Here is a 12,500-nt window from a genome sequence, read left to right as displayed (position 1 = left end):
CTCAGTGGGTTGTCAGGAATGTTAAGTGTGAGCTAAAGTACTAATTTACATTATGTTTTACCCAGTTTTGACCTAAAATAATCAAATTTAGCATGACAGTGCCCCTTTAAAACTTAAATCATCTAAAAGGCAGCACTTTCTCCTCCGTTATTTTTAAAGACTATGCATGAGTGTTGGTCCGGTCGAGGTTTGAGCACGCGACCTCCCGCAAGGAGGTCCCATACCCCACGAACTGAACCAACGGGTCGACGGAGAACATACTGTTTAATTTGCAGGGATGTGGAATGCAATGATTAGGACTGAAGAATGTACGAATCTGTTCTGTATTGTTGTTGTTTTTGTAGATATTGATGAATGTACTGAAAAGAGATCAGGGTGTCAGCAGATTTGTGAAAACACAGCGGGTTCATTCGTTTGCAAGTGCAACAGAGGCTTTAGGATGGAAAGGAATCAACGGACCTGCAGTGGTAAGAAATTAAATCGGGGGGGTCTGCCGTTTAGCTCTTCTGTGTCGTCACGTTTGAATGATTGACGTTTGAATTACGATGATGCGTTACTATATGCCGGTATTTACAGCTCTCAATGGTTAATGAAGTGTAAAGGAGCTTTTATTATTGTGTCGATGGTATCCGTAAACGAACTCTGTGATTAGTAAAACTAAGATTCAATGCGTACATTTTAAGGCTGCTCAATATATTTACGGCGGTAACCTCTTCGATACTTCTGCGATCACAATGAAACATCACGTGAATGGGACAAAAAAAAACCCTAGAGGACCGTGAGGAGAACCAGCAGTAGACTAAATCCTCAAACATCTAAGACTTATTTACACTGATTCTCAGAACATTAATTGTGGACTCTTACGCAATTTGTATGACAAATTAAGGGCGATTCCCTTGTAATAACTATGGGGGATACCGATTTTTGATTCCGATTTCGGGAATATCGACCTCAAGCCGTGATTTAGCCACACTGGTGCAAGCAAGTCCGGCACCCATCTTTTTAGCATTAAGGTAAAACAGTTATCGCAGTGGAAGACTGACAGGAAAATGTGATAAGTTTAATGTGTTACTTCCTATCAGATATAGACGAGTGCCTTCAAGGTAGATCAGGATGTTCCCAAGTGTGCCAGAATACGATAGGATCGTTTGTCTGCAGATGTAAGAGGGGATTCTTACTGAGTTCAGATGGACGAAGCTGTGCGGGTATGCATACTTTTATCATCTCATTTTCACTCTCCATTACTTTTGTAGGGGTTTACGAGAGGTAACTCTTAACTACACGCTAAACTGTTGCTAATACCAATTTTAAAAAAATGTGCATCAAGTCCTCTTTATTCTACGATTATCATTTGTCTTCCCTACCAGTTCGGTTTTCTTGAACATCTTTCCCTGTTACTCGAATCCAGATTGATCATTGGCCTAATAAGGGAAGCCTTATCAAAAATTATAATAACATCAGCATTTTTATTGCTTTTTCCCAATGTCTACAAACCTTTAAAGGCGTAGCCTGCGTAGCAAGCGTTACTGTTAGAAAGAAGAGCTCCCAAACGATTTTCCGCAAACTGGCCGCCCCAAACTTGGGGCAAGGGACTGAGGGGACGTTTGCAAGAAGACCCCCTATTTTTGAAAAACCCGTTCGCCCACGAACGGAGGCTTCTGATTGGTGCGGCACAGTCACAATAATTTACAGGTGATAAATATTCGAGCAAAGTATTTCTTGTTAGTTCTAGTGTAACAAAGACAATGGCGGAAGATGTGAATACTTTTACTACTACGCCAGGCTCGTGGAACATGAATTTCTCTAAACCATGAATCCACTGAAGCATCTCCAGGTAGCAACGCGAAGCCACCAGACTCCGTAAAACTTGTAAATTAACCTGCTAAAATGGCGGCCAGAAAGCGTTGTACTCGCGAAGTGTCCAATTCAAAATGGCACTGAACTCGGGACGGCCTGGTGACGAGGGGAAGATATGTCCCCCTGGAGGGAGGGGAGTCCCAGATTGCTCAGTGAGTTTTGTTTTTAGCAATTTGAGACTCCCCTCCTTCCAGAACTTATTATACTCGTCACCAGGCGTCCAGAGTTCAGTGCCATTTTGAATTGGACACTTCGCGAGTACAACGCTTTCTGGCCGCCATTTTAGCAGGTTAATTTACAAGTTTTACGGAGTCTGGTGGCTTCGCGTTGCTACCTGGAGATGCTTCAGTGGATTCATGGTTTAGAGAAATTCATGTTCCACGAGCCTGGCGTGTTCATTTAGCGACTGGATTCGATTTTCACGAAAAAAATCGTGCTTGTTTTGGGTCGATCGGAGTCCCTACGCTGGCTTCCGTCTCCTACCTTGTTACTATACTATGAAGAAAGGTGAACGAGGACCATTTTTTCCGAAACGTCGTGTACGTATTAAAGATAACAACAGCTCACCACATGGTAAATTTTATCGCTAACCGTGATGCCTGGCCTGGCCGGGGTTGGAACCTGCAACCTCCGGTATGGTAGTGCGATATTCAACCAACTGAGCCACAGTTGCACGGTGGTTGGCGATTTCTTGATGGAGTTTGAATGTTAATACTCGTGTTCTTGTATTTAGACAGGAACGAGTGTGACTCGGTGAGATGTGCTTATCGCTGCATAAACTATAAAGGAGGCTTCCGTTGTGTTTGTCCGAGGGGTTACAACACAACAAACTTTTACTGCTCAGGTAAGTTATGCACAAACCCCTTCAATCCCCTTCATGTCGAGCCATTTCGACACCTTTTCTCGTCGAGCCGAGTCAACTCGGTCACCCTGCTCTCTTGCACCTCAACAAGGAGTTTGTTCCAGAGGACCGATCCTCTGAAGTGAAGGCTTTTTTTTTCCTTTCTCTAAATTAGGTTTAGGAATATACAGGTTGATTGAATCTGTTCGTTTCTTTCTTCAAGTATGACAGTTATTGGCCTGAATCCTGATTGTAATTAAATTAATAAAGTGTTTTCATTTAAATTGTCATAGAATTGATTAAATACAAGTCTTTCAATCAGTTTACTTAACAACAGATAAGATTGAGATGGGTCTATACTTATTAGCATCAGCTTTAAAATCATCTTTAAAGATTGGGAAAACTCTAGCATGCTTCGATTCATTTAGTGATTTTTCCTCATATAACGCTTCGCCTCAGTCCGCCGGATCGGACAAGTTGTCACCACGATACAGCAAAGGTCTCGCACTTGCTCGAGAAAATTGAAAATTCCATCCAGCTGCTTTGACAATAACATTTTACCCGACAACTCCATCTCGGTGAAATTACCCGTGTAACTGTTTTTGTGCTTTTAAGGCAATGAGAGAGAGCACGCGGTGATCATGTACGTATATTGTTTTGCGATCGAAGATTAAAATTTTCTATTCACTCCATCTTTAAAGCCTGGTTTTCACTAGCGACGCAAGCATAAGCACCAATCACGACCCCAGAGCTCTTATCTTGACTGAAGGAGAAAAGATGTCTGGGGAACCCTGAAACAAAGTGTCTTCTGATTGGTTTTCGTAAAAGCGTCTCTAATTGGTGCATTCATGTTAGCACGAAGAGTGAGCAGGCGCTGTAAGGTTCAAATAGCCAATTTTTGGCTATAAGAAGCTTACGGCTCATGTTCTCCTACATAGAGTTTCCCAGTGCCTTGGGTCGATCCGAGGCTCTGGTGACGAGAATTGCATAAGCACAAGCAACACACGCAGGCGATTTACATGTTGTTAATAAGTGTCTATTGTTCGAACAAAAGGCTCTAGTGAACAGCAAGCCACTGAGTTTGCGTATGCTTCTTGTGCTTATTCTTGCGTCGCTAGTGAAAGGCTTAAATCGCCGTTTGGAAGTTTTAAATATGGCTGTTTTACTGCAGCGGATTGACTATCTGTTTTTTTCAGATTTTGATGAATGTGAAGCTGGACTAAAATGTGAACAAGATGAATTCTGCTTTAATACTTACGGCAGCCATAGATGTATGCCTAAATTGAGGTGTCTTTCAGACTATCAGCAGATGTCGGCAACGTAAGTTCACGTGGAAAAGACCACATTACCTTGGTGTTAAGGTGCACCTTAACTCAAATACTTTTAGTTTACAATATTGATCTTCCCACCGAAAGCAAACATGTTTGACGATCCTTATCTCAAAATTGCGCTTTTTATCTGCCGGGCAAGAAGCGCACACTTATCAAAACTAACACTAATTTGGACCCACGACCGTGATGTAAGAGGCATGGGTCTCAGTATTTTCGATTTACGTCACAAACTTTCTTTGAGGTTGTGACTGGAATGGAAAGCAGTTTTGTGACGTAAATTTGAAAATAGACCCATGCCTCTCACATAACGGTCGTGGGCCCAAATTACGGTTCGTTCTGCCAAGTTTACGTGGCTTGCACGGCACAAAAAAAAAGCGAAATTCTGGGTAACAATGTATGTACATTTGTTTGCTTTGGATGCGGAGATTTATATTAGGAACAAAAAATATTTGAGGTTAGGTGCACATTACGTGAAATCCAATTTCCAAATGAGAAATTTTTAGCTCTTTTACGGCACTTACTTCATTGCTTTTTCATATTTATTTTTTTGTTTTGTTTACGATTTACTCAAAACGTTTTTGATTTCTCGAAAAAGCTTGAGTATTCGGGAGTTATCCAGAGAGTTGTTTCCTTTCAAGTTTTCTAAAGATACCCATTTACAGAAAATGGGTTGAGTTTATAACTTTGAAGCGTTTTTAAACGTCTGGTTCAGAGCTGGGTTTTTTAATTTTAAGTTTAAGAATAATCCTTATTTCAATTATTTGGATGCAGCGTAGCTCGCGCATTTTCCCGCGAGTGCAACCTCGATCTTATTTTTGTCCATATTTGGGCATAAAATTTGTGTCCTAAAATCCCCAGCTTTGCTCCAAGGAAAAGAGTTGCAAAGTATACTCTTCAAGGTCATGGTGCTTCTGGTTAAGCTTAATTATCAACCACCCAAGAAAAGCATGGCTCCATGGCTCCTTCATTTCAAAGTATACAACAGATTAGTTTTGGAAAGGTGGGGATACGGGGATTCGAAGAAGTGTGCACGGTGCAAAACTTTGCCTACAAGACAGTACGATAAAGATCCCCCGATGTCAGAAAAGAAAAAATTGACAAACGCTTTGACGATAATCGAACGTTTATTGGAGAAAAGATCGAATGTAAGTTGACTGGAGTAATTGGCAGAAGCGGCAAGTTGGGAAAAAACTACTATATAACGAAAAGACTATAGCTAATGATACCGGAATCAATAAAAATATCGGAAAAAGTAGCTGTAAGACAGACATTCAACATGAACGCGACAGTTGTAAGATGTGATGTTAACTAAGAAGAACTTACATCCGTGTTCTGGTATTACTAAGGGTTGCGGCTTGAACCCCGGCGAATATACCCGTGCATTTCTTCACTCCGTGTCACGTATTTCAACTGAAACGTATTTCAGTGACAGTGATGCTCTAAAAATAAAACTTCCTTCAATGTTGCAATAGGAATTACAGGCTTGTTCCCAGGCCCTTTCTTCTCCCCACGCCAAAAGTAGAGAATGTGGCGCATTCATGGACCTTGTTAGCGCGGGGTCCATATTGGCCATAGATAATAGATTTCGTACCCCGATCCTCGAGCTGAAATGTTTAGGAACGAGTGTCGATTGGGCAAAACAATAGTTTTCAGTCCCTCGGGACTCAAAATGGCCGCCGTGTGATTAAAAAAACTTCGATAACTGCTACGGACGGGTGACAGCATAAAACACCTTTGTTTCTGTCATGTCAATGTTATATCGTTTTTTGTAAGGACAGACAAGCTAAATGTCGGCATTCCCACGTGAAGCTTTTATTGTCGCAAATCGTTATGTTATTTACGTAGCCTCGAAATCATGTTTATCTTTTTTTTAAGTAATTGTCATCTTAAAGTAATACAGGTTACGTAGGGTCCGGCGGTATTTTTCCCATTTTTTTTTTTTTTCGGTTTTTAGATTGACCAAATGTACTTCTTTTCAATCTAGTAAGATTTTTTGCCCATCTATGCAACTCTTCGACTTTGTTGTTCCTCGTTCACACAATAACATAGACTTTGCACAGCCCAATTTCGACATATTTAACGGCTGGTTCACACAAGCGACCCAAGCGCAGGCACCGACGCAAGAAATGCAAACGCAAACACTCGTTCCATACCTCTAGGATTGACTTCGCCCCCCACCTTAGGATACTCAATTGCGCGTGCGTATTTCAATGTGCTTGCGTTTGCGTTCGACGTGTGAAATTCCTTGCGCTTACTTTTGGGTCGCTCGTATGAACCAACCTCATGAGCCAGTCCAGGATGAAAATCATCAACTTGAGGATCATGGGAATAAACGCAAATCCTTATTCTTATTTAATCATGTTTATTGATTTCAGTTATTTTTTTATATATCGGAAATAGTCTATTTTGGGGTTTCAGACTGAATCATGGGCATTTCATCTGTCATGAATCTGCCTAAAAGTCGTTGACGTATTCCCGTTCGCATGAGGTACTCATATTGTGCATTCTCTTATACTTTTTAGGAGATGTGACAGAAATTGTGCCGTAGGTGACATATCCTGTTACAACAATAAGGTCATGCGGTACAGCTTGTGGACATTCAGATTACGAAGTAACCAAGCTCCGTCGAGAATCTTCAGTTATCGTATAGTTACCTATAGTAAGTCAATTTTCTTTTTGCTCACTAGATCCTTGTTGTTCGAAACAAATTAGCTTTGGCGTTACATAGTAATGAGTGAAATGATATATGAAATGAATCATATGTTAAACTGCGGATATGAAATCAAGTGAAGCTATGATCCTTGCAGTTATGAAAGCAATTTTAGCAATTGCGTAGAGAAGCCTGAAAAACTCAGGACTTCGACGGGCTTTCATAACTGCGAGGATCATAGCTTAACTTAATTTCATATCCGCAGTAGAAGTGCGTTACATATTGTTAGCTTTTATGTTTTAGTCCGGTTCCTGCAGTTCCTATTACACCACTTCACTTATCCCCGCGCAGGACCGGTGAAAGGGTTTAGGTATGAAACAAAAATGATTCTACGAATATTTTGGACTCAAATCTAGTTCTTATCGTCAACTCGACTCACACGCGCTGTTATGTTTTTTTCTGAATTGTGGTGTTCTATACAAGGACCTACGAACTAAAGCTTTGATTACACAGCCATGTGTTCTTCGCTTGTTTTCTTTAATCACAAGTAAATTTATCAATTGGCTACATGCTCATAAGTACATGATAAGAAATTGTATGAACTTCCTAGTGCATTTCGTGATTTATGGGCACGAGTAATGGTTTGAGAACTTTAAAAACATCACGAGTGACCATAAATTACAAAATCCACCAGCAAGTTCAGATAATTTTTATTATTATTATACACTCAACAAAATTGCACCATTGCTGTGCTTCCATAGCAGCTTCGTATATATGCTTTCGTCACTGTCCAATCAGAAACGCCATATTATGTTGATAATACGAACGCTAATTTCATCTCCATTCCTACCCAATTGATCGATCGTCAAAGTGCATCAGATTACCCCTGGCACCATTTGCCTGCACTCTTTTGGCTAAATATAAAATCTGGCGCTGTCTTCCCCTTGGTAAAAATCCTTCCTAGTCAAGGAAGGATACAGACTTGCGTGCGTGGCCCAAACAATGTTGGAAGAGCTGTGCAAATGGATCCAACATTGTTGCGCTACGCCTCTGCGATGACGGGACAAAAGAATTGTTGAGAGTTGTTGGCTCAAAAGTTTGACCAGTTTCAAACTTCCAGCAAAAACTCTCAACAACATTCAACAGCAACTCAACAGGGTGCCCAAACAGACGCAACATGTAACACCCTTTAAGGACGGTGCCTACTATTGTCATTGCGCATACGTTCTGCGCATTTCCAGATACTCGGATTTCCTGTCGGTACTGCTTACTAATGCAGGGATATTTTTGCGCGGTTGAAATTTATGCGGAGAAAGCAGAACTTAGTAAGTGCTCTTGGTATCCAAAAAGAAAATTGGGGGTAACCATGCAATTTTCAAAGATAATTAAGCTTTAATTTGGAAAGGAACGCCATACGTTGCTTTGTATTTTAAAGCTTTTTGCTAATATTGTTGATTAATTATCTTTGAAAAATGCGTGGTTACCCTCAATTTTCTTTTTGGATTTTAATAACACTTGTTGAGATCTGCTTTTCCCGCATATTCATAAAACCGCGCAAAAATACCTTTGAATTAGTAAGAACCGTCCTTAATGTAGGGAGTTGCCGGCCGACAATGGTTGCAGTCGCATTGGGGAATATACACTAGTGTTGAAGTTCTATTGTTAAGTGTTTCCCAATGAATTAAAAGTACCAGAGAGTTTACACTTGAGTTTTGTCAACACTAATGTTACACTGTGTTAAAATCAAATGTGACCGCAACCATAATGCGTCCGTTTGCACGGGGCCTTAGCTTGCGCAATACAAACAAAATGCCAAAGATTTGTTTCTTGTTTCAGGATACAAAACAGCCCCAATGATAAAATATTACTTCCACCGTGGCAATGCTGAAGGTAATTTCGAAATAATCACACAGGAGGAAAGCAATGGCGTGTTCGCGTATATTCGGAGCAAACGCAAGATCAAGGGGCCCAAGATCATCTACTTAGAGTTTTTTGGTGATGTCACTCATGCAGAGTCTAATGATTTGGCATCACGATTCGTGAATCAAATGTACGTGTTCGTATCGCGTCACGAATTTTAAGTGGTTTCCTTGCGTAACGCAAACGAAGGTTGTCTAAGCTTTTTCGTAACAATATAATGTACATGGAAATTCGCTTAAGGCACAGCCATGAACGGCTAGACTGAAGAATAAGAACAGGATATGAAGATTTTTTATAATCACCATATTTCTGATAGGTTAGCAACTTGAGTAATTATTCAGGCTTGAACGAGACTCCAAACCCGGCTCTCACCGTGTGAATACCCTGCCACCAAGAAAGCTAGCAAACTACACATCTGAGCTGTGTGCGGTATAGGTAAACTACATTCATGGACAAATTCCTTTGGAACACTTGCTTTTATTTCACTCCACTACACATTTTTGGGACTTCTGCCGCTTCCCCCCTCCCCCCTAATCAATGTTGGGCATAAACTGGTCCACTTCCAGTCCTGCGCACTGTTTTCACTTCATTTTCCCCAAGCAACATTGAATTGGGTGTGGGAGGAAGGGGGTTGCAATGGAATCCAGAATATGTGATAAAAAGTGAGTTGAAAGATAAAACGCTGAATTGTCCCAAACAATCTGTCCATGATTGTAGCTCCTAGTTTGTTAGATCTTAGAATCTAATCCCGGCTAAAGCCTGTATTTTTTGTAAGGTTTACTTCACCGCTGTGATAAACTTTCTAACCTAACGTCGGAGTGTGTAAAAATATAATTAAGTCTTCTTGAGTTGCGATTTCATGCAAAGAATACTGAAGAATCCTTTTAGTAGCAAAGTGACGGCAAGATGTTCAAGAAAGCAGTTGCGATTTTGAGATTTTGATTTGCGATTTCATGCAAATAATACTGAAGATTCCTTTTAGTAACAAAGTGACAGCAAGATGTTCAAGAAAGCAGTTTGCTTTCAAACTACTGAGATCCAGTAGTGTTTAAAGAAATGCATGTTTGCTATAAGCGCCAGCCCAGGCTGTTTATCTCGCGGAAAAAAATCCGGTGCATAAGTTGCATAAGCACATATGTTAAGCCATTTCCAAGGTTTCTGTAACATCTGAATATAAGCTTTACATGAGATGATACTGAATAAAATCCTTCGAAGCGAGATTTTGTGCAATAGGACTTAAAACTGCGCTGTGCGAGCGGTATGCATTTTATTTGAGACTGTGCTCTGCTCTGGCTTTGTAATTCAAAGGAACGGGCCATTAGAAGTAATTGGAGGGGTTGATGACCCCCCCCCCCCCCCAAAGTAAAAACTTTTGCAGGGAAAATCCAAGTGCAGGTGCCTAATCGTGCACAGCTTACCAAGTTTACGCTCACCATAAGGTTGTTCACAAGGGCCTTTATTTCCATGAGCTACTTCGGCGTTGCCGGAAACCCCATACCACACTATTTGCAATCATTGTGTGGATTCTTTAACGTCCCACAAAGATCATAAGATGGTTGTGAGACGAGGCCAGCGTTTCCATCACTCTCATCTGTAACGTTTAACCTTAGAAATGCAGCAACATCTCGTCAGTTGTTTGAAGACCGTGCTGAGAGTATTATTCTGGCTTAAGGTAAACCCACTATCTCGCGCGCGGTAGACCGATGCTAAACCAACTACGCGACAAGCTCTTTGGTTTTAAAACGGTCATTATATTCTTTAGCATGATACTCGAAAACGTTGTACTTCGCTCAATTGTAATTTTTAAAAATATGGATTTCTTAAAACGTATTTTTTCTTAAATCATCGTGTTTATTTCAAACTTTCTGCACAAATCATCAAATAGTACCCTCTTAGTATTTCGCTCTGCGAATTTTTGTTCTACAAGCATCCAATGAAGGTGAAGATCTAATGTCCTATTTACAAAGCAGTATAACTATCAAACAGTTGTACATGTATCAGCAAAGTGATCGCAATCTACTGACCGAAATGACAATCATCATAAGTCGTAAAACGTTAGCGATTTACTCATGGAGAAAAGAGTTACCATGCAATACGCCAGGGCCCGATTGTTTGAAAACCGATTAACTTAATCCAGGATTAGCGTAAACTTTGGTTTCATTTTTTCAACTTTTGGTCGAAAGTCTCTTTTGCTAATTTTTGTTTTTCACGATTGATTTCTTCTAATGTGAAGTTTTTCCCAAAATTAACGTTGAACAACATTTGGAAGCAGAGAAATAAACTCCTTGGTTAATATTTAATCTGAGATTAGCGTTAAACGGCTTTGGAACAACCGGACCCAGATCTTCAACAACGTTTTGGGTAAACCAAAATTGGGGTGAGCTTCACGTCATGTACATTCGCCAGTCGTTGAAGATTTTCTCATAAATATTTGCCTCTTGCTGCGTAGGGATTTGCTAAAAGCAGACCCGTGTTCGGCGCGCTGCCCGTGACAGAACACACGGCCAGTGGCCGGCAGGTTGTCCAAAGTCCATGTTAAGTTCGTCGATCCAGCATCTTCACAATGCAGGGCTGAGAAAGCGTTTTGGTCCATCGTTCAACAATGAAAACACCTCAGTTTAAAACCGGCCGTCAGCACCTAGCCCTGCTGTTTGCAAATCCCCTCAGTGTGCACCGTTCGTTTTTTTTCTTAGTCAAGAGCCTACTCAGTTAAAAGCATTTTCAAGGCCGTTCTCAAAACCATGGTTTACGTTTTCAATCTGTCTCGGATCACAATTAGTAACTCATATGAAAACTAATAAAACTGGAAATCACAAGCTAAAAAAGGGTAGTTGAAAAGATTTCCTAACTGTCAGCAAAACAACATCAAGAATGATTTTTTAAAACGTATGGAAAAAAAGTGCTTTTCATTTTCCACAGCATTTCCACTGCGCCTTCAACGTCCAGTCTCTGCCAGAGTTCATGTACACGCCTGTCATATTCGCTAAAATAAAGAAAATGAATGATATTACTTCAAAAAGAATGGACGCATTTAGAGTCAGAATGTACTATACCTGGATAAACATTTTTATTGTAATCTTCGGTTATCAGATGTAAGGCTCTTTCCTGCTGTGACAGTTTATTTCAATTGCAAAGGTTGGTTGGTTCATGTTCATGACCAATGCGACAGACTGACTCTCAGCAGAGTTTATTGGGTTTTTTTTTTTATCTCATTGGATTTATACAAATTCTACTCACAGCCACATTTGGGTATGAAAGCTAGTACCAGGAACCCATGGCTATAGGAGTGAACAACACTTACTCCTCAGAGCGTTTTCGCAGACCGATTTAGTTTTAATTTGAATTTCCCGCGAATGAGACTCCTACAGGAGCCCGATGACCAATCACAAGCAACTAACTTGGTATCATAACGCCACCGAACCGGAACTGCCTTTGTTCTTTTGCGGAAAAAGTAGTCTAAAAATAGATCGGTCTGTAAAAGTGTCGTGACATAGGCTTAGTTAATGAGAGTTGTTCACTCCTTGTCATCGGCTCATACTAGTACTTACCTCCCCACTTGATTACTGTCCCTCTTGTCTGAAGGCTGTGAGAGTTGTCCTCCTCTATTGTCACCAAGCTTTCGTTGATATTGCTGTTTCGTGTCTTGGCTTCTTCCCATATCGCATTCGCTATACCGTACCATGCCTCGTGAGGGCTTCGCTTGCGCATGTAAGCTCTGTTGTTACATGCTATGCCATAAAGGTCGCTTCCATCTTGTCCAATCACGTGACAAACTTGTTGGTCCATGGCTGCAAAATATTTACGATTTCTTGTCGTTAAACTAATATGTAACAACTCAATTATCACGCTAACTGCGTGGCAGTTACCACTTCAAAACAAGTTAACTTGCTTTACTCTATAT

At 40.6% G+C, this 12,500-nt stretch overlaps 2 protein-coding genes across 2 annotated transcripts in view; one reads left to right on the top strand and one right to left on the bottom strand.

Annotated features, from left to right (window-relative positions):
• Positions 1 to 9,819, top strand: part of LOC138000673 (fibulin-1-like) — a 53,736-nt gene extending 43,917 nt beyond the window's left edge. Inside the window, exons 15-20 of the mRNA XM_068847239.1 lie at positions 345 to 467; positions 1,083 to 1,205; positions 2,591 to 2,701; positions 3,895 to 4,018; positions 6,552 to 6,688; positions 8,516 to 9,819. Coding sequence (XP_068703340.1) covers positions 345 to 467; positions 1,083 to 1,205; positions 2,591 to 2,701; positions 3,895 to 4,018; positions 6,552 to 6,688; positions 8,516 to 8,760 — 863 coding nt within the window. The 3' untranslated portion in view covers positions 8,761 to 9,819. The remainder of the gene's footprint in view (positions 1 to 344; positions 468 to 1,082; positions 1,206 to 2,590; positions 2,702 to 3,894; positions 4,019 to 6,551; positions 6,689 to 8,515) is intronic.
• A 616-nt stretch (positions 9,820 to 10,435) lies between these two features.
• Positions 10,436 to 12,500, bottom strand: part of LOC138000672 (uncharacterized) — a 23,717-nt gene continuing 21,652 nt past the window's right edge. The window contains exons 14-15 of the mRNA XM_068847238.1: positions 12,148 to 12,387; positions 10,436 to 11,582 (exon numbers count right to left, since the gene is read on the bottom strand). Of these exons, the coding sequence (XP_068703339.1) occupies positions 11,506 to 11,582; positions 12,148 to 12,387 (317 nt within the window). The 3' untranslated portion in view covers positions 10,436 to 11,505. The remainder of the gene's footprint in view (positions 11,583 to 12,147; positions 12,388 to 12,500) is intronic.

The sequence above is a fragment of the Montipora foliosa genome, chromosome 4 (genome assembly GCF_036669935.1).
Source record: "Montipora foliosa isolate CH-2021 chromosome 4, ASM3666993v2, whole genome shotgun sequence".
Taxonomy (NCBI): domain Eukaryota; kingdom Metazoa; phylum Cnidaria; class Anthozoa; order Scleractinia; family Acroporidae; genus Montipora; species Montipora foliosa.
Note: the sequence above shows the minus strand (reverse complement) of the source record. Positions and strands in the feature narration are given on the sequence as shown.